Source organism: Hyperolius riggenbachi, chromosome 11 (genome assembly GCF_040937935.1).
Source record: "Hyperolius riggenbachi isolate aHypRig1 chromosome 11, aHypRig1.pri, whole genome shotgun sequence".
In the NCBI taxonomy this organism is placed as follows: domain Eukaryota; kingdom Metazoa; phylum Chordata; class Amphibia; order Anura; family Hyperoliidae; genus Hyperolius; species Hyperolius riggenbachi.
In genome coordinates this window covers 202,296,358-202,318,599 of record NC_090656.1, presented here as the reverse complement: position 1 = coordinate 202,318,599, position 22,242 = coordinate 202,296,358, and the positions used below count along the sequence as shown (strand labels likewise).

The 22,242-nt window shown below is 45.3% G+C and overlaps 1 protein-coding gene across 4 annotated transcripts in view; it reads left to right on the top strand.

Moving 5' to 3' along the window:
* TUB (TUB bipartite transcription factor) overlaps positions 1 to 22,242 on the top strand; it is a 305,609-nt gene that overhangs the window by 263,070 nt on the left and 20,297 nt on the right. For 3 of the 4 annotated variants that reach the window (XM_068260531.1, XM_068260532.1, XM_068260533.1), the window contains exons 4-8: positions 2,878 to 3,018; positions 11,164 to 11,331; positions 12,529 to 12,650; positions 18,468 to 18,659; positions 20,644 to 20,756. In XM_068260531.1, the coding sequence (XP_068116632.1) occupies positions 2,878 to 3,018; positions 11,164 to 11,331; positions 12,529 to 12,650; positions 18,468 to 18,659; positions 20,644 to 20,756 (736 nt within the window). The remainder of the gene's footprint in view (positions 1 to 2,877; positions 3,019 to 11,163; positions 11,332 to 12,528; positions 12,651 to 18,467; positions 18,660 to 20,643; positions 20,757 to 22,242) is intronic. The other variant, XM_068260534.1, reaches the window with a different exon arrangement.

The following is a 22,242-nucleotide window of genomic DNA, read 5'->3' as shown; positions in this document are numbered from 1 at the left end:
TTCTAGTGGTCGGTTTCACTTCTGCAACCCACCCTTGTGAGAAATAACCCATCCGCATATTTTACATACTTCTGGTACTTTGACATTCTGCACCATATGTGCTCCTGTTGTCTCTGTGTTTTCTCTCTGCAGGGTGCAATTTTTATTATCCCTACTTTTTATCCTAACTGACCAACTCACTAATGCCTGAACCTAACCGACCCCCCACTGATGCCTAACCTTTACTGACCCCCCACAATGCATAAACCTAACAGTCTACCCCCAACCCCCGCCACACTACCTATATCAGTTGTAAAATATTGGGTGCCCGTATTAATTGCAGCCTATAAAATAGCTGTCGATGGGGCCACCCACCATAAAAAACTACACCTACAAATAGCGGGCGCTTATAGCCTATGAGGCCTTCAAATTTCCTGCATAGGACATGTTTCAAAGCACATTTCCATCTGCAGCTGACAGATAAATGGGGCATGTGACCTTACTGAGCTGTTTCTGTTTTGTTTGAGGTCTTAAAGTGAACCGGAGGTGAAAATAAACGGATGAGATAATCAGTTGTATTTATCTTCCTACTCCTAAAAATGTCTTTTGTTGATATCCCATGGTTCTATTTTACAGTTAAACATTTAAGGTAGCCATACACTGGTCGATTTGCCATTAGATCGACCAGCTGACAGATCCCTATCTAAACGAATCTGATCAGAGAGGGATCGTATGGCTGCCTTTACTGCAAACAGATTGTGAATCGGTTTCAGCCTGAAACCGATCTAAATCTGTTGAGCTGCTCCTGCCGCCTGTCCCCCCCCCCCCCCCCCCGTATACATTACCTAGAGCTGGCTCCGGGTCCTCTTCTCCGCGCTGCACCCCGCACCGCATCCCAGCGTACACTGTGTCACTCCGTGACCAGGAATTTCAAATAGAGCGCCCTCTATTTGAACTTCCTGGTCACTGCAGTGACACAGGAAGTTAATGTACGCTGGGATGGAAGTAGGAACAGAGCGGTGCAGCGCGGAGAAGATGCCCGGGAGCCAGCGTCAGGTAATGTATACCTGATCGGATCGGCCGCCGCTAGCGACGCGCTCCCTACCCGCGGGCGATCGACGGTATTTTTCCGCACGCCGCGATCGACGGACCGATCCGATTTCGGGAGGAAATCGGATCGGCGGGTGCGTTTAGCGCGAACGATTGGCAGCAGATTCGATCCCAGTGATCGAATCTGCTGTCGAAACGGCCGCAAATCGGGCCAGTGTATAGCCAGCTTTACACCGTAGATTGAATGTTTTATTGTCTCTGCTCAATGGCAGTCTATTAAGTGTCCCAGAGTTAAAATACATGAACTATTGACCTTTTCTATCTCTCCCAGCCCTCAGAAGTTGTATTCTGCCAGGAAAACCTTTATGGCTGTAATTTGCTTTTCAGGAAGGTTTACTGTATTCCTTCGGGCAGCAAAAGAAAAACAGCCTAGGTGTTAATATGTGTAGCACTGTGCATACACATGTTTATCTCATCATGTCACATGTCGCTTCGGGTACACTTTAAAGAGGCACTGTAATGACATATAGTAAAATGCAGTAAATTATTCAGTACCCACTTTAATGGTAAATTTCCTGGTTTCAGCATCAGAAACACTTCCTAGACCTACATATTGCTGTATATTGGTATGTAACTCTGCCCTCCCAGTGATGTTTAGCCTAGGCTATTTAGTTATGTAGCCTTCTCTTCCCAGAGGTGTGCCAAACCACGTGGTCCCAAACTCGAACATGACCACTATTTACTCTGTCTCCCTCAAGAAGTTAAGTTAACCTAAGTAAGGCATCTATTGCAACTGGTGTCCACAAGGTCGCCCATAAGCCAGGGAGTCAGGGGCCGTATTATTTAAATTCAGGGCCTTGTGGTTGTACAGGAGCCTAGGCGCCGTCTCTGTTGAGCCCCCAGCACTACCTAGGTGGCGAGCAGGGGAACCAAAGCTGCCTAAGGACTTCCTTGGCCTTAATATTTCCTTTGTCCCAAATGAAACACTCCTTTTGCATGAGACCTGCAGCTGATATGGCTCAGGTGCGCCAAATGTAATTCTTTTTTCCAGTACTGTAAGCAGATACATCTTGTTTGGGCTGCAGGGCATGCGAGACCTTGCAGTTCCTTCCTCAGCATATTGTTCCCATAGACTGTAGGACTAAAATTTAAGTTTTTATAAAACACTTTTTGTCTCATTTGTAGATGTATTCTGTTGTTCTCTTGTTGTTGACAGAATGTGTGAAAAAATAAATCATGGCATGTTTTAGTAGTCAATTTATTTTTTATCATAGCCTTTATAGAACAGGTCATTGACTTAAAGCTTGCTAATCAATAGCAACACATTTCAGTTGTTATAGCACAGTCATGTACCTATATTGATCAGTTATTAATCTGGTCACATGGTGATCACAGTTCTGATGTCATCCAGGAAGAGGAACTGTGTGTGTAGCAAACAGCAGGCCCTGCATCTGCTTCAGACTGGGAATGGGGCAGAGTTTACAGGGAGATGGGTGGAGGTGCTGAGATCTAACTCATAAGGAAACACCTACTGCTTTTTAAATACTCATCCCCCATCATGCTTTGCAATGTAACAACATGAAATCTGACACCTGTGACATCTGCTACACACAACTGTCTAAAGGTTTGGACTAGGTAACAGCTGAGATATCGGGATCCCGTGATGAAATTATTATTTAGACCTTTATGAGCCAAAAAAGACAAAATAGATGTAAATTTTGTATTTTAGTTTTGTTTGTGCCTGGATTTGGTGTGTGAAGAGTTGTGGCGGGGCAGATCATTGCTATGATTTCCATGTCCTCTAATCTTTTCTGTGTCTATCCCCTTTTTGCTGATCGCTGCAAGCAGTGCAGGAGGCCGAACAGGAGGAGCCACAGGTGGTAACAGAGACACAACCTCCCAAATCTGCTAAAAAAGCCAAGTCGGCGGGTGCAGCAGCCAGTTGCCCGTCCGGCAGTGCCAGGAAGGAAAAAAAGGGCAAACACAAAGGTCAGCCGCATGCTTCAGTCAGTCACCTTGTGAAGCCACGTCGCATGTTACCATCCCACGTATGTGCAAGCATGAGACCTGTATGTGTATGCGCACCCTGATGTGCAACACGGCATGACACCCCCGCATCGCACAGTATGACACACCCCATCACACAGCATGACACGCCCCCATCACACAGTATGACACACCCCATCACACAGCATGACACGCCCCCATTACACAGTATGACACACCCCCATCACACATCATGACAAGCCCCCATCACATAGTATGACACACCCCCATCACGCAGCATGACACACCCCCATCACACTGTATGACGTGCCCCCATCACACAGCATGACACGCCCCCACCCACCCAGCACATTTTCGTGTATATAGTGCTGTATAGTGTCAGTGTCCCTGCAGTAATGGCATGAAGATCCCCCATCAGTGTGGTCACATTAGTAAATGCTCCAATTGTGGCAAACTTATTTTCGGCGCTCACTTTGGGTAAATGCAAAGCAGAAGTTTTCCTTATGAAAACAGAAGGTATTTGTGATTATTCAGGTTGGGAGTGAGCATATGAGGTCTCCCAAAATGCATCACTGCTAAATATGCTAATCATCCCTTTGTTGTCCCTGATAGCTAAAGACGCCTCCAGAACCGCTAGAATGCAACAATGTGTCTGCTTGGTGATATTAAAGAGCCAAACGAATCCAACCTGGAATACAGACTGTTTCAGATTGGTTGGTCTTCATTAGTGCATGGCATGGATTAATGTGGCTCTATGGGGTAGGACTTGAAACACCCAGCAAGCTCATGGTGAACCAGAACTCCTAGGAGAGTGTAAGGAGCTAAAAATGACCAAAACGCCCTCTTTAGCCCCTTACACACTACTAGGAGTTCTGGTTCACCACAAGCTTGCTGGGCAATCTAACTCTGGGTGTTTTAAGTCCTACCCTGTAGAGCCACATTAATCCATTGCCATTCATTGATGAGGACAAACCAGTCTGTCACAGTCTGTATGCATGTTGGATTAGTTTGGCTCTGTGCAGTTGACACATCATTGCATTCCAGCGGTTCTGGAGGTGTGTTAGCTATCAGGGGCAACAAAGAGATGATTTGCATATTCAGCATTGATGTGGAGTTGGAGTCGAGGAGTTGCAGCAATTTTTGGTACCCGGAGTCGGAGTCTGTGATTTCATAAACTGAGGAGTCGGAGTCTGTGATTTCATAAACTGAGGAGTCGGGAGTCGGAGTCAGATGATTTTTGTACAAAATCCACAGCCCTGGCAAGTATTAGACTAAGGAGTCAGAGTCGAGGAGTTGGAGTCGGAGCCATTTTGGGTACCCGGGGGTTGAGGTCGGTGGGTTCATAAACTGAGGAGTCGAAGTTGGAGTCGGAAGATTTTTGTACCGACTCATCAGCTCTGATTGTGGGATACCCCATATACTCACTACAACCTAAATTATTCGCAAATACCCTCTGTTTTAAAGCGGTATTGTCACTATAAAAATCAAATTTCAACAGCAACTGGTCTGAGTGTATTAAGTGATAAAGATGCTAATCCTGCATTCAAAACTTGCAAAACTTTTTCTGCTGTTATGGTTTGGAGTTATCACATACTTTAGGAGCACTGGCCCTTTAATAGCCATTGCCATTCAGTTGCATGCTGGGGGTTCTTTTTATCTATAATATATTCCTCCTCTTCCATTTATTTCCCTGCCCAGCTGCTTATCAGAAACACTCTCTGCTCACTTGTATTTACAAGCAAGGCTGAGGTGACTCAGCGATTGGAGGATAAGACGGTGTTAGTTGTTAGAATACACCTCAGTGGGAGTGTCTGAAGACTCTGGGAGGAGGGCAGCTAATGAATACACAATGAGCAAGAGAAGGGAGGGGGGAAAACAAGTGTCAGGGAGGATATGATGTCAGCATTAGCTTGGTAAGATGGCCACTGCCTAGAATAGGATTTTCTGCTTTTCCTTTATAAAATTCACCGGCATCATTACGTGGATAGCACAATACATCTGTTATGCAAGTAGAAGTAGTATTTATCTACTTATATTTGTGTTTTTTATTTCTAGGTTAGCATGGGTGTCGCTTGTTCTTTAAGAAGGCAAAATTCTGTTTTATATAGCATTTTTAGTAAGGGAGTTAGTAAGAAGGCTATAAAAGTTCTCAAAGATGTTGCGCTCCACCCACAGTTTTTCCACCTCTCCTCAGTACCGGTTCGCCACACCGTAATAATCACAAATAAATAAGTCAAGAGGTATAGGCGCTACTACGGTCTCCAGGGGTGATGTTTCACACGGCTCTTTCTCCTTACTCCCTCTGTAAGGTTTCCAGACAGTGCAAGCAGCCCTCAGGTCGATTTGCATAGAGGGGAGAAAACACAAAACAACACGCCACATAGGGTAATAACGTCTAGCCAAAAGTATTGCAACCTTCACCTGCCCCACACCAGTGTAGCACACTCCAGATATAATGTATATAGATTGCGCTCACCAGATAATATGGCTGTTCAATCACAAACGGCATCAAACGCTTGCCATCTATAGCCAGTCGATCATGAAGCTTCCTCTAGCCCCGGTACACTAAGGAGAGCATGCTGTTTGGATCCAGGACGCTGGAGTTTTAATCTGAATATGCTTTTAACGTTTTGGGAAATGTGAGTGTAATTTTTGCATTTTTATCAAAATTAAAAGTAGTACTGCGCAATGGAAGTGTCTTTTTAGTTTTTTTAAGGGAGCTATACACAGAGGACTAGAAGCTAAACTGGAGTATAAAACGCCTGTATTGCTGTTTGTGGTTAGACAGCAGAAGGATCTGGTGAGCGCATAGGTTTACCTGACACTCACACCTATGGTGGGGTGCACGTTTGCTGTGTTCACATAAAGGAGAAGGTGGAGGTGCATTTATGTTTGGATACTACACTATATGCTGCGCCTGCCTTTGTTTCCAAGTATAGAGTTGAAGACATCTGCACTACTAGAAGTTACTGCAGCCAAAGGGAAGGAAGCAGCGGACCAGAGGCTGCATACATTGGGCCACTATTGCTGTTTGTTATTGAGCAGCCACCCCATCTGGTGAGCGCATTGCATTTATTGCACAGGGTGCTGCACTAGGGTGAGGTGAAGGTGCCAAAGAAAGTGTTAAGATACTGCACTATTGTGTATTCTCTTTCCTGACATATTTGAAAGTACCAGTGTGTGGAGGATTGGAGACAATTTCAGCAGGATCAAGAAGCTTCATGATCGATTGGCTATAGATGGCAAGCGTTTGATGCCGTTTGTGATTGAACAGCCATATTATCTGGTGAGCGCAATCTATATACATTATATCTGGAGTGTGCTACATCGGTGTGGGGCAGGTGTAGGTTGTAATACTTTTGGCCAGACGTTATTACCCTATGTGGCGTGTTTTGTGTTTTCTCCCCTCTATGCAAATCGAATTGAGGGCTGCTTGCACTGTCTGGAAACCTTACGGAGGGAGTGAGGAGAAAGAGCCGTGTGAAACATCACCCCTGGAGACCGTAGTAGCGCCTATACCTCTTGACTTATTTATTAGTAAGAAGGATAGTTTTTAGTCCCTTGCACACTCCTAGGAGTTCTGGTTCACCATGAGCTTGCTGGGCAATCTGTAGGTTTAAATGTTAAAGAGGAACTCCTGTGAAAATAATGTAATAAACAAAAGTGCTTCATTTTTACAATAATTGTGTATTAATGATTTAGTCAGTGTTTGCCCATTTATTACATGGTAACATTTTTACTGCTGGCAGGTGATGTAGCTGCTGCATGCTTTTTTTGACAGTTGGAAACAGCTGTAAACAGCTATTTCCCACAATGCAACAAGGTTCACAGACAGGAAACTGCCAGGAGTACCACGGTCCTCAGAGTTTCTTGTGGGAGGGGTTTCACCACAATATTAGTTATACAGCGCCCCCTGATGGTCTGTTTGTGAAAAGGAATAGATTTCTCATGTAAAAGGGGGTATCAGCTACTGATTGGGATGAAGTTCAATTCTTGGTCGGAGTTTCTCTTTAAGAGGTTATTCACTAAAGTGTAGCCATTGTTTTCATAATTTTGATCTCTTTATTGTTTACATACTATATTTAGTTTGGCTTTGTATTTTGATTATTCAGTGAGGGAATAAGTTCAGTGACCATTACAATAATAGGCTGGTCATTCCTTGGTCAGAGGGCAAACAAGGAAAATCAGCAGGGGATCAAATCCTTATTTCCCTCACTGAATAAGCAAAATACAAAGCCTGACAAAATATTGTATTCTATTGCTTGAGTTTAAAGGAATACCGAGCAGGTTTGTAAAATCACAATTTGTACTTACCTGGGGCTTCCTCCAGCTCCGTTAATTGGTGACGTCTGCTTGAAATCACCAGTGCGAGTCCCCGCCGCGCGTTACGCGTCATCACGTCGGCCACTACGTGTCATCACGCTGGCCAGGGTGAGTCCTGCGCATGCACAGTTCAGAGTTAGAGAACCGCGCAGGGCTTTCACGCCAGCTGGCTGGTTGACGCGTAACGTGCGCAGCGGGGACTCAAACTGGCAACTTCAGGAAGAAGTCACCAATTAACGGAGCCGCCAGCAGGACCGGGAGAGCAGTCAGGAGGGCGCCTGGAAACCTCGCGGCCTGCAGTGGGCTGGAGAAAGACCCAGGTAAGTACAAATTGTGATTTTACAAACCTACTCGCTATCCCTTTAAAGTGGTCTGAAACTCAGCATTTCCTCTTTGTTCCAAAAGATTATTTACAGTATAAAATCTACTACCACAAAAAAATTGAAGCAGAGCAGCATTTAAACAGTTTAACACAGCACTTTGTTCTTCAGTGGAAAGCACCTGGCCACATCCGAAGAGGAAGCGCGCTGACACTGAACTGCACTTATTGTAGAACCAGAGAGAGCTGAGAAGTGATCAATGGATATTTATAATATATAAATACAGCAGCTATGCAATAAATTGCAATGGCAGCTTTCAGAGCAGATATACTGTACTGTGGGAATCTATAATTTGTAAATGGACAATATTACTTGTGTACAAAAGCAAATATGATAACTGTATACTAAAAAGTAGGAAAACACATTTTTATTTAATGTTTTGTTTTGGGAGTTTTATCCCACTTTAATCTAGTGTGTGTCCGTAGCTTTAAACTCACTAGGGTCGTATTACTAATTAGTGACAATTATGAGCAGCTGTTATCGTGGACAGCAGAAATACTGCCCTTAATCCTCACCATTGCCTCCGGAGGATCTCCCTGCCTTCATGCTGCAGTAATGTAGATCCTTCTGTGCCACTTTTACGCTCACTTTCCATATGAGCTGGCCATGCATTTACAGCCAGGCAAGCAAGGCAGCTACTAAGGGCAAAAACAATATTGTTTTATTATAATCACACACAGTGGGGCTAATTAGGCACCAAGCGATCCACAGAATCTGTTTATTTCTCTCTATTAGACAATGTCTCTCTGGGACGCAAGGGGACAGAATGAAATCTGTTACCATTAAGAAAAAAACACAGAATATCTAGATTTTCTTCTTAGTAGTAGCAGCCCTCATAGTTACATCTTAGTTACATAGTTTGGTTGAAGAAAGACATTTGTCCATCAAGTTCATCCACAAAAAAACTCCCCTCAAAAAAACAACACCATCCTGAACCTGTTCGTATCCCAGTTGATCCAGGGGATGGCAAAAAAAACAAACTTTCAAGGCCTGGGCCAATTAGCCTCAAAAGGGAAAAATTCCTTCCTGACTCCAGATGGCAGTTAGATCAATCCTTGGATCAACTCTCCCGGGAATTACCTAATAATTATAGCCGTGGATGCTCTTCCGTGCAAGGAAAACATCCAAGACCTCTTTAAATGCAGATATTGCCATGTCATTCATGGCTTTCCTATCCTCCTCTGTAGTGGATACAGAGCGCCGCAGTCCCAGCGCAGAGATCGCTATCACCGGCCAGCGTCTGATAACTGGAGGTTTCTCTTGTAGCCAGAGATGTAAAAGCGAGATTCTGATTATCTCGCCAGACATAAAAGAGCTGGATAAATTCAAGACCGTTCTCGGCCATTATAGCCCTTACTAATCTTTGGTAAGATCTTGTATGAATCCCAATGTGAAAAAACGGTAGTGAAACAGATTACACTGGGCAAAGCAAATACTGTTCAGCCCAATCCTTCCCAGATTGTATTTCTTATCTGTAATTGGAGCTTTGTAAAATAACTGTTCTTACGCATATTAAGCTGAATCCTGCAGCATGGACCCAGCATTGAAATCCAAACGCACTGGCGACTTTATTAGGCACACCTGTTAACCAATCACATGGCAGTGACTCAATGCATTAAAGGGGACCTGAACTCAGAACTTTTCCCTCTGCTCTAAAAGATAAGCAACATCATAATAACCATAAAAACATTTCCTTGTTGTAGCTTACAGAACTCCTATAGAGATACTGCAGTGTAGTTACTTCCTGGTTTGCTGGGAGCACAGAAAGTGTTATTTAACTCTCAACTCAACAGATAGCAGAAAGCTCAAATTACACTTGCTCAATTCTTGCTCAGAAGGGAGACTTTTAGACAGGCTGTTCTTTATAAACACATGCAGGGTGGGCACAAGGTGGATTTCTTTGTGTTCTCCTTCTTTGCTGTGCAAGAATTCAGGTCCACTTTATGGCATTTTGTCTTTTGTGGCAAAGACAAGTTGCTGAAGTTCAAACAGAGCGTTGGGGATTTAAGTGACGTTAAACACAGCATGGTTATTGGTGCCAAAAGGGCTGGTCTGAGGATTTCTGAAACTGCTGATCTACTGGAATTTTCACACACAACAATCTCTAGGGTTTATTGAGAAGGGTGAGGAAAAGAGAAATGTCTTGTTGATTTAAGAGGAGAATGTGCAGGTTCAGGAAGATCAAAAAGCCACAGTAGGTCAATTAATTTGGGGAATCCCAAATTAAGAAATGTGGGTGCCGCTGGCATTTGTGTGCCTGCTATTTGTAGCCACAGTTTGTATAGCGGGTGGCCCTGTCGCCAGCTATTTTATCGGGCCCCTCCAGTGCCTAAATTTCCCCTCATAGCTGGAATTTACATAGGAGCACCCAAACTTAATAGGCACCCAATATTTTAGGGTTAGGTTAAGCGTTAGTAATAAATCGGTAACATTTATCGATATTTTACTATTGGAATTACCAATGCCCATTAGCAGGCATTGTAATTGCAGTAATTGTACCGATATTCTACTAGCGGCTATTTCCGGCACTCAAATTTCGCCGGCATCCTTGGTTTGAATGGTTAGCATTAATAGCCAGCCAGCACTGCCCAAACCCGTGGGGTGTCTTACATTCAGCAAACTGAACTTTCCGCATACAGGGGACCGATGTCCAGATGTGTAGCTACATAAAGATGCATACACATACACAGAATAAACATGGCCTGCAGGGATCAGGAGTTCTATACAGATGCTTTACTAGCCTACAGGCTAGCGATGCATTCTGTTGCCTGTTAGGGGTTAGTAGAAGAACAACATGCTTCTTTTTCCACATGGCTACCGGCATATAGCACGTAGGACATGTCTGTGACCCACGTACTATGTGCCGGTTGCCACGTTGGGCGGCATTGCGGAAACGGAAATTGTTTGGGCACTGTGGGGGGGTGACAGCTGACAGGTAAAGTATTTTAATGTATGGGGAGCACATTTATATTTTGGGGGACGGCAGCCAGGGGTTCTGTCACATTTGTCCGCTATTATTCACGCCGTTACCTCCACGCATATGACCTCTAAAATACCACCCAAAATGTGTGACTGTTAAATTGTGTATGTACCTTAATTCTGCAGTTCTAGAATACTGTTTACCGTATTGAGAAGATCAGAGTTGATATTTTACCAATTTTCATCAATATCACTTCTAAATGGTTAGCCGGTGAAGAAAGAGGCAAACCTATTAGAACTGCTACCTAGTTAAAAGGGGTAAGCTTTAGGGTAGCTATACCCATCCTTTCTGCATTTAGAACCACTGGTCCAGAACAGGCATGCAGCCCGGGGTAAGTGGGTAGGGAGACATGACCTGCATGTTTGTCCCAGGTCACTAAGTCACCATGAGAAGGTGAAGCTCACTAGACGGTTGTCATGTACTCATGTATGGTCCCCTCTGCAGGTATTGATGGTCCGGCTGCATTCCAGGACGAGTCCCAGGTCACATCGGGGAGTCACGTACAGATCCTGACGGTAGGACAGTCCCCCCATGAGGAAGATGAGAAGGAGCCGGCGGCTGGAGGACAAACGCAAAGCAAGCAGGACCTACGGGTGACCATGCAGAAGAAGGGTGAGACCTAGACGTCCCGCCACCTGTGTCACCATTATGGGTGATCTGCAACCAAACAAAGAGTTACCCAACATGCAACACTTCACTTAATTAACATGCTTCTCCAGTGCCCTTCTCTCTCACTTCTGTCTTTCTCTGCCACCTCTCTCTTTTTCTTTCTCCATAAAACACTCCTCTCTCTTTCTCTCTCCTTAGAGTACGTAATGTGGCGCCGGGTGGAGCCATGAATAGTAAAATATCAGAATCATTTATTTCGCCAAGCATGACAGAATCATGCCTGGAATTGGGTTTGGCAACAGTGCTCAACATCTACAAGGACATGAAGAATAGTGGACTAAACAAGAGACATACATGATAAAACATTAAAAAAAAAGATTCTAGATACAATATTCAATGGTGGTGACAGGCTATGAGGGCTGGGCCCATGAGGGCAGCCAGTGTTATAAGTTCCAGGTACACAATGAATGTGAAGTCCACAATGACTGTGACAGGTATCGGTGAATTAAGTTACCAATACTTTACTATATACTACCCTAACCCTATATTCTGGGTGCCTAATCCCCCTCTCCCCCTGTAGGTAGGTGCCAAACCCTACACTCCCCCTAACCTCGGGTTCCCAAACTACCAATAGTTGTTACCCCTACAACCATGCAGTGCAATATAGATAGCCTAATGGTTTCTAGCTGCATTGGACGTTCAAATGACCCCTCGGGTGCTCAATAGCCGAAATTTAACATAGGCGTCTATTAGATACCTGACGATCTTGGTGCCCAACGGCCTTCTTTTCCATCATTCCCCTCTAAGCCACTTTTCTTTCCATCTCTCTCTCTGCCATTTCTCTTTTTTTTGGATTCTTTATCTCTCTCTGCCACTTCTCTTCCTCCTCTATATCTCTCTGAGCAACCTCTCTTCCTCCACTACCTCTTTCTCCTTTTACTTCAGTGCTTATCCATCACCTTCCTTTCTTCCTGCTTCCTTCCTTCCTTCCTTTGCCACCCATCATCTCTCTCCTCATCTCTTCGCCACCCACCATTTCTTTCTGTGTTGCCTCTATTTCCCCCTGAGCTTTACTCTCCATCTCCACTCATCACAAACACACAGTTTCTTTTCCCATTGCCATTGTATACCAGAGGGCATGATTGTGGCAACAATACTACAGCTTAATAATAATACATGTAAACCTGTCCTTATTTCCAGGAATATCAAGCAGCATGAATTTTGATGAAGAAGAGGATGAGGAAGATGAAGATAGTTCCAGCTCCTCCCAGCTAAACAGCAACACGAGGCCTGGCTCCGCCACCAGCAAAAAGTCTAACAAGGTCAGAGAATGATCCAGTCTGGTGAGGAGGAAGAATGTAAGGAGGAAGTTCAGGGCTAGATGTGAGGAGGAAGTGCAGGGCTAGATGTGAGGAGGAAGTGCAGGGCTAGATGTGAGGAGGAAGTGCAGGGCTAGATGTGAGGAGGAAGTGCAGGGCTAGATGTGAGGAGGAAGTGCAGGGCTAGATGTGAGGAGGAGGTTCAGGGCTAGATGTGAGGAGGAAGTGCAGGGCTAGATGTGAGGAGGAAGTGCAGGGCTAGATGTGAGGAGGAAGTGCAGGGCTAGATGTGAGGAGGAAGTGCAGGGCTAGATGTGAGGAGGAAGTGCAGGGCTAGATGTGAGGAGGAAGTGCAGGGCTAGATGTGAGGAGGAAGTGCAGGGCTAGATGCATACCCCCCAACCGTCCCGTTTTCGTCGGGATTCTCACGATTTGGGGGGGGGGGCTCCCGCTATCCCGGGCCCCCCCCCCTCTTGAATCCCAACGGCTGGGCAGAGAATGGAGGAGGAAAAAGTGATCGAGGCTCCAGCCGCGGTAATGAGGGATGCGGGAGCCCGGCTTCATTACTTCCTCCCTCCCTCTCTCTGAATACCCCCCTGATGTGTCTGTCCCCCCCTCCTTGTTAGCAGAGTGAGCGCAGCGGAGCAGCCAGTCGAGTCCTCTTACTTACCGCTGATCCACTCGTACTGGCATCGAACCTCCATGTGCTTCCTGTTTACTATGACGTCACAGGAAGCACATGGAGGTCTGATGCCAGTACGAGTGGATCAGCGGTAAGAGGACTCGGCTGGCTGCTCCGCTGCGCTCACTCTTCCTACAGGGAGGGAGGAGGGGGGGCACAGACACATCAGGGGGGCGTTCAGAGAGGGGGGAGGGGGACAGACACATCAGGGGGGCGTGCAGAGAGGGGAAGGGGACAGACACATCAGGGGGGCATAGACACAGAAACCCATGGGCACCCTCACCCTTCTCCCCACCATTTTTTAATGACAATTGCATGCATATATATATATATATATATATATATATCTGCAATTGTGTATATATATTTTTTTTGGCTAGGGGTGTGTCAGGGGGTGTGTCAGTGGGTGTGGCTTATGTCCTGGTTTCTCATCTCAAAAAGTTGGGAGGTATGTAGATGTGAGGAGGAAGTGCAGGGCTAGATGTGAGGAGGAGGTTCAGGGCTAGATGTGAGGAGGAAGTTAGGGCCTAGATGTGAGGAAGAAGTTCAGGGCTAGATGTGAGGAGGAGGTTCATGGCTAGAAGTGAGGAGGAAGTTCAGGGCTATATGTGGGAAACGGCCACACATTAGCTGCCAGGTAACACTACAATACAATAATACAATACAATAACATTTGTAAAGCGCTTTTCTCCCATAGGACTCAAAGCGCATAGTTGTGTCTCAGATTAACACAGGGTTGCAGGCTGGGTTGTGTTACAGAGGAGATAGTCAGATGTTCATGAATGCCAGACTAAGGAGGTAGGTTTTCAGTTTAGACTTAAATGCTTCCAGGGATGGAGCTGTCCTGATTGGGTGTGGCAGGGAGTTCCAAAGTGTAGGGGCAGCATGACAAAAGGCTCTGTCTCCAAAGGTTTTGAGGTGGACTCTGGGGGTGACCATGGTGTTGCGTCCTTTTGATCTAAGATTGTGGGGGGTGTGATGCAGTTGCAACAAGTCCTTCAGGTATCCAGGGCCCAGATTGTGCAAGGATTTGAATGTCAGTAAGCCAATCTTTTTTTTTTTATAATAATTTTTATTTGTTTTTAGAGAGAAACATACAGAATCTGCAATAAGGGCATAGTCACAAATTGAAAAAGTATTTTGTGTAAAGTTGTCATATACAAACTCCGAGTTCCTCCCTTCCCCCCCCCCCCCTCTCCCACCCTCTCCCACCCTCCGAGCTTCACTGTGTCTTGTAAAATCTATGTTGAAGACCCGTCCAGCAGAGTAGAGGTCCTTAGAACCTCTAGCTTGCCTAGGTTGCCCCCGATTGACTCCAAGCAGTACCAAACGGTCAGGAGAAAGTCACTCATCAATGCCTTAATTTGTTGTGGAGAGAAGTGATGTAGTATAAAGTTCCTCCATATTTTGAAGAAAGGCTTAGTTCTCATTTCTTTGGCCTGTAGAGTAGTTAACCGTTCCATATGAAAGATGTAAAGTAGTTCCTGTTCCAAGGTTTTGAGATCCGGATTAGAGGACTCTAACCATCTACACAGTATGGCTCTCCTAGCCGCTATTAACATAATATGATATAGTGTTGATGGAGTGGCTTGGACATCATTATTAGGTAGCCTGATATAATTGAAAAGACAAAGGAGATATGATTTGCTTACTTTCTTTTTACATATCTTGTTTGCATATTTAAGGACTTTGTCCCAAAAGAGTTGAATCTTAGAGCAAGACCACATGCAATGCAAAAGATCCGCATTGAGCATTTTACATTTGGGGCAATGCGGGGTATAGTTTGGGGGTGGTATTTTATATTTGATATTAAAGGCGTACTTGCCTCTATGTATAAACAGATGTGAAGATCTCCATTTTTCATTCTTGATCACTTGTCTTACCATTAAGTTGCCCTCTAATATCCGCTCCCCTATCCCTTCTTCTTGCAGGATTTCATCCCACTTTCTCATTGCCCTATCTGCTATTTTTTTGTTGTCTAGTTCTCTTATGGCTAAATAATAGTCTGCCAAAGATCTGAAAGAGAGCCCTGGTTTCAAGATCCCATCAAATTTTGTAGCAAACATGGAAGTCTGCCGATTCAGACCTTTGTTAACCATAGACCGAATTTGGGCATATGGGAGAAAATCCCCTACTTGAAGATTGAACTTCTCTCTCAGCTCCCTAAAAGGCAACCACCTGCCCTCAGAGATATTAAACATATTTCCCAGACATCTTAGTCCTTTGTCATCCCAAGTGGCGAAAGTTCTCTGCTGAATGCTAGATGGGTAGTTGGGATTACCCCATATTGGAAGGAATTTGGAATATTTATAAGGAAGGCCACATTTTTTCCTGACTGCTTTCCAGGCTGCTATGGGATACCTAAAGATCACATTGTGTTTCAAATGAAGTGGTAAATTACTCAGCTGGGCGTGTAGGATGCCCTCTAACGACCAGGGGAGTGCTTGTTCCTGTTCCAAGTTTACATTAGAATAATGATTGGTCTTGAGAATCCAATCATGTGAATGGCGGAGGAGAGACGCCAAATTATAATCCCTAATCGAGGGTAGGTTAAGGCCCCCAAGGTGTTTTGGCAAGGCGAGTTTAGTTCTAGAGATCCTAGATTTCCTGGATTGCCATATAAATTTAGACCACGCTGTGTTGAGTGAGGCCACATCCCTATGTTTCAGGAGGAGTGGGATCGTCTGCAACGGGTATAAGAGTCTTCCCATAGATATCATTTTAATTAATGCCACTATGCCCGCAAATCCTATAGGTAGGTTATGCCATTTTTCTAGTTGGAGTTTAATTTTACGTATTAGTGAGGTATAATTTAAATTATACAGTTGTGTGGGATCTCTAGAAAAGACCACATTTTTATTATTTGATATTTGTTGTGTTAAGTTTTACCCCCAGGTTAGGCCATCCTATAGTATCTGCCTTAGAGGATAGAGGCATCAATTCACTTGTTTGAGGGTTAATTATGAATCTAGAGAATTTGCCTACCTCTTCTATAGAACTTAGTGCTATTGGGACTTGGGTGACTGGGTCAGATAAGAAGAGAAGTATGTCGTCCGCGAATAAGGCCTGTTGGACCAATCTGTTTCCCACTGTAATTCCCCCTAAGTTTTTTCTTAAGAGTATTGCCAAAGGCTCAAGGGCCAAATTAAAAAGGAGCGGGGACAGGGGACAACCCTGTCTTGTACCCCTTTTAAGATCAATAAGTTTGGATAAAAAACCTGCCATGGCCACTTGAGCCTTCGGAGTGGCGTACATTGCTTTTAAAGCATTGACAAAGGAACCCTTCAATCCCTGTTTAGCAAGTACCCCGAACAGCCAATCCCACTCCACCTGATCAAAAGCCTTTTCTGCGTCTATACTCAGTAGCGCCGCAGATTTATGGGTTAAAGGATAGGATCTCATTTCTTCCAGTACTAAAAGTACTTTGCGGATGTTTGTTACTGCTGCCCTTTGTTTAGTAAACCCCACCTGATTGGGATGGATCAATCTAGGCATAACATTTGCCAATCTGTTTGCTAAGATTTTGGATAAGTGCTTGACATCTAGGTCAATAAGTGATATTGGCCTGAAGGAGGCTACTTGTTCTGTATCCCTACCCTCTTTGGGTATCAATTTTATGTGAGCTAAGTGTCCTGTGGGGATATATTCTCCTGTAAGGAGTATTTTATTAAAGACTTTAACTAGAATAGGACATATCTCATCTTTAAGAGTTTTAAAGTATTCAGAAGAGAAACCATCAGGTCCTGGTGCTTTGCCTAGAGCCAAAGATGTAACTGCCCCTCTCACCTCCGCCAGAGTCACTTCTGCATTTAGTTCTATTCTTTCGTCATCTGTGAGTTTCTTGAATGTTAATTTGTCTAGGAAGGTTTGCAGTTCAGTTTGTGGCTGTGATTTAGAAGAATATAGGTGCTGGTAATAATCTGCAAATAGGTCACAAACTTTAGATGGGTGATGAACAAGCACTCCCCTGTCATTTTTTATTGCTATTGGCTTACGAGTTGTGGTGGTTCTCTTTGCCAGTGAGGCCAACAATCTTCCAATTTTTTCCCCATGTCTATAGTAGTGCAAATTTATGTATGGTCTGTGTGCTTCTTCCCTTGCTCTAAACCAGGTATCACTATCTATCTTGGCTTTAATCCAAGTTTTCCTATTGATTTCTGATGGATCTGAACTATATCGATTATAGGCCTCTCTAACCAATTTAACCGCCTCTCCGTAACGTTTGTTGGATTTTGTTTTTTTCTCTTTCACATACCCCAGTATTTTCGTCAGCATCAGATGCATCGTCAGCGATGCATCTGTACAGCTGGCAATGTCGCCCCAGGGAATGTGTGTACAGGCCTCAAGTTATGCCCTACCCCGTCCCCCACCTGCTATTGCAGCCCTCTTTCCTGCAGTCATGGGGGCTGTGGTTACGCTACTGGGAGAAGGGGTGAAAGAGAAAGAGGCACAAATGACTGGAGTGGATTCTCAGCATTGTGGGAGGGGAGGAGGCACAAACTGTTGGAGGGAACCTCCTCCTCACATCTAGCTCTGAACTACTGCAAGGAAATTTCACCTTTGTAGTAGAGGAGGAGACACAAACTACTGCATGGAAATGTCACCATTGTGGGAGGGGAGGAGACACAAACTACTGCATGTAAATCTAACCACTGTGGGAGGGGAGGAGAAACAAACTACTGCAGGGAAATCTCTCTGTTGGGGGGAGGGAGGGGGCACAAACTACTGCAGAGAAATCTCACCACTGTGGGAGAGGAGAAAACACAAACTACTGCAGGGAAATCTCTCTGTTGGGGGGAGGGAGGGGGCACAAACTACTGCAGAGAAACTCACCACTGTGGGAGAAGAGAAGACACAAACTACTGCAGGGAAATCTCACCGCTGTGGGAGGGGAGGAGAAACAAACTATTGCAGGGAAATCTCTCTGTTGATGGTGGAGGGGGGGAGACACAAACTACTGCAGAGAAATCTCACCACTGTGGGAGAGGAGAAGACACAAACTGCTGCAGAGAAATCTCAAAATTGTTGCAGGGGAAGAGACACAGATTATTGCAGGGAAGTCTTTCATTCAGGGATTAAATATGCTAATTGTTGGCTTCATAGTTACAAGCCTTTGAGGATTATTTTATTGCCTGCAGGAGACGGCCTCCGCCCCGAGCCCTCAGACCAATGAGCCATCCATAGACGTGGAGGACCTGGAAGAGTTCTCCATGAGGCCGGCCCCCCAGGGTGTCACCATCAAGTGCAGAATCACCCGAGACAAGAAGGGAATGGACCGTGGCATGTACCCCACCTACTACCTCCACCTGGAGAGAGAAGATGGCAAAAAGGTCAAAAGAAAAACATGTAAAGACGAAGCTATGAATTGCATTGTATGGTAGAATTATAATACCACAAATACTGAGAAGTAATGCCTTTGATAAAGGGCAACTGTAAGAGAAGGATATGGAGGAAGCCATATTTTTTTTTAAGCAATACCAGTTGCCCGGCAGCCCTGCTGAACCTCTGCCTCTAATACTATTAGCCATAGACCCTGAACAAGCATGCAGCAGATCAGCTGTTACTGACATTGTCAGATCTGACAAGATTATGTACATGTTTGTTTCTGGTGTTGTTTAGACCCTTCTCAGTCAAATAGATCAGCAGGGCTGCCAGGAAACTGGTATTATTTAAAAGGAAATAAATATGGCAGCCTCCATATTACTCTCACTTCAGTTGTCCTTTAAAAATGGAGCATTGCCATAATTCCACCGAGAGCTGGTTAGAAAAGAACCTAACTGAGCATTACATGAGCATTACAGCAAGGGCTGCTCATCTGTAGTTAATGTGAGGGGTGTGTAGCCAAACTACTACTCACTCCCTCTCCTGAGGAGGGGGTGCAGCCAATGAGGGGTGGAATTTGGACATTGTTTGCCAGAAGGCTCTCAAGGTCTGCAAATCGGAGCCCACCCTAGACTTGGCCTTTAAATCACTTGGTCTAGAGCAGGGGTGTCCAAACTGTTTAGACCAGGGGTCTCAAACTCAATTTACCTGGGGGCCGCAGGAGGCAAAGTCAGGATGAGGCAGGGCCGCATAAAGAATGTCCCAATCGTGGCGCATCGCCGCCTCTGCCCGCCCCTCTCACTCTTCCTTCACAGAGAGGGGCGGGGAGAAGCGGCGATTGACGTCAGGAAGGGCAGAGCTGAAGCTGAAAGCTCTGCCCCTTCCAGGAAATGCTGGTGGATTGCCCCCCCGGGCGATTTGGGGGCTCTGCAGCCCTCGTTTAGCGGTGGGGATGCGGCGAATTACTTGGGAGCACTGAAGCGAACTATAAGGAAGCTTTTGCCGGCGAGGGCCACAAAATATTGTATCGAGGGCCGCAAAAGGCCCGCGTGCCGCGAGTTTGAAACCCCTGGTTTAGACCAAGGGCCACATCCCCATTCTTGAGATTGTTGATGGGGCCGATCTAACAAAATTAAACACAATTTTTGTTAATTGCCTTTGGTTTCGCGTACATATAATTCTGCCACTGGTGAGCTGGGCGCAGGGCGAGCCAAATGATGGCTCACCCTGCTGCCGCTCAGATTACCAACGGCGTTAAATACTATTCTCATTCAGAATCATAGCAACTCGGAAGGTGAAGTAATTTGGGGTCCGGCAATTGCCGGAACCTCTAATTACCCTTGTGCAGGGCGTAGCCACCTGCTTCACCTGGTTCCTGCAAATAGGAACCATACTTACCAGCTGCAGCATGACTTGTCCCTCATTGCCAAAACACTGATCCTTTCGCACTACTTACCAAACTCGTTGAAGACCTGGGTGATACTGAAAGACACATATTAATACGCCAGTTGCATCGTAACAACTGGAGCCTTTGATCCTCACCCTATCAACCTCAACAACACCATGCTGCCATTTATAGGGACATGGAAGTGGCGGAGCTACCTCATAGTATTCTCGGCTAACTTGTGCAGCCGTGGTCTGCATGTGTCACAATTGCTGCGGGCCTCATGCAATGAAAAAGTGGAAAGAGCATCGGGCCACTGGAATAGGCTTGCGGGCTGCAAATGGTCCGCAGGCCGGACTTTGGACACCACTGGTCTACAGACTTCTGATTAGCCCTGGTCATGGGTGTTGAGGGTTTCAGGTCCCAGGCTACAAAGCTGCTGATCTCCCGTTATGATCAAAAGAGAGAAGAGCATTCATTGTTGTTTACAGTATTTTATTCAGACTTACTTATTCAAATATTATAGTTTTTAACCAGACTGAAGGTCACCTTTTTTACTGCATCTGTATCTGTTTCATGTTGTTTTGTAAAATGTGTTTTATCTGCAGGTGTTTCTTCTGGCGGGGAGGAAACGGAAGAAGAGTAAAACATCCAATTACCTCATCTCTATAGATCCCACCGACCTTTCACGGGGAGGCGAGAGCTTTATCGGGAAACTCCGGTAACAAAAGATGCATTAAACCGAATATTCAATAATAAGATGGGTTGCAAATTTGGAGGGGTGTCTGGCTATGGTTGTATGTGTGTGTGTGTATCTGTGTCTGCCTTTATCGAGTGATGAATAATACTGTATTTTGGGGGGAAAAAGTAATTGCGTCTTATGGTCCAAATGCAGTGAGTTCCTAACTTGTGATAGCCTGCCAATATGGACCTCCAACTCCCCCCCATGGTGTAACTACCGGTGATGCAACCCCATCTGGGGCCTGTCCACCATGTGGGTGGAGCGCTGCCGCCTGCCCGATTGTGGGACCCCCCGGCCAGGTGTTGAACTGGCCGCAGCGTCTAATAGACGCTGCCACACCAGTTCATTACCCGCAGTCTCCCGGGAGGCAGAGAGCAGGGCTACGGAAAGATGGCGTCCAAAGCCCTGCACTGGAGACTATTTGTGTCTCCAGTACAGGGCTTCGGCACCAACTTGCCATAGCCCTGCTCTCTGCCTGTCAGAGCGGGAGTTTCACAGCAGGAGGTTCGTCGGGGGATCTTCGCACCAGAGGCCGGCCAGGAGAGGAGTCTTCTGTCAGGTGAGTGAATTGTTTATTTTACAGGTGCATTTTTTCCGGTGACTGCTGCCCACATTATGATTTCTGGTGAATGCTGCCCACATTATGATTTCTGGTGACTGCTGCCCACATTATGATTTCTGGTGACTGCTGCCCACATTATGATTTCTGGTGAATGCTGCCCACATTATGAGTTCTGGTGACTGCTGCCCACATTATGATTTTTGGTGAATGCTGCCCACATTATGATATCTGGTGACTGCTGCCCACATTATGATTTCTGGTGAATGCTGCCCACATTATGATTTTTGGTGAATGCTGCCCACATTATGATTTCTGGTGACTGCTGCCCACATTATGATTTCTGGTGAATGCTGCTCACATTATGATTTCTGGTGAATGCTGCTCACATTATGATTTCTGGTGAATGCTGCTCACATTATGATTTCTGGTGAATGCTGCTCACATTATGATTTCTGGTGAATGCTGCCCACATTATGATTTCTGGTAAATGCTGCCCACATTATGATTTCTGGTGACTGCTGCCCACATTATGATTTCTGGTAAATGCTGCCCACATTATGATTTCTGGTAAATGCTGCCCACATTATGATTTCTGGTGAACACTGCCCACATTATGATTTCTGGTGACTGCTTCCCACATTTCAATTATTTTCTAGTGAAAGCTGCCCGCTTTACGATTATTTTCTGGTGAAATGCTGCCCACTTACGATTAATTTCTGGTGAAACGCTGCCCCATTACAATTATTTTATAGTGAAACGCTGCCCCATTACGATTGTTTGGCAACTGTGGGGGGGACATCCAAATTTTCGCAGGGGGGCCCAGTGATTTCTAGTTACGCCCCTGAACCCACCATATTGTCGGGGACTCCCTGTACTGTGCCCATGCAGAGGAGCGCAAGGGGC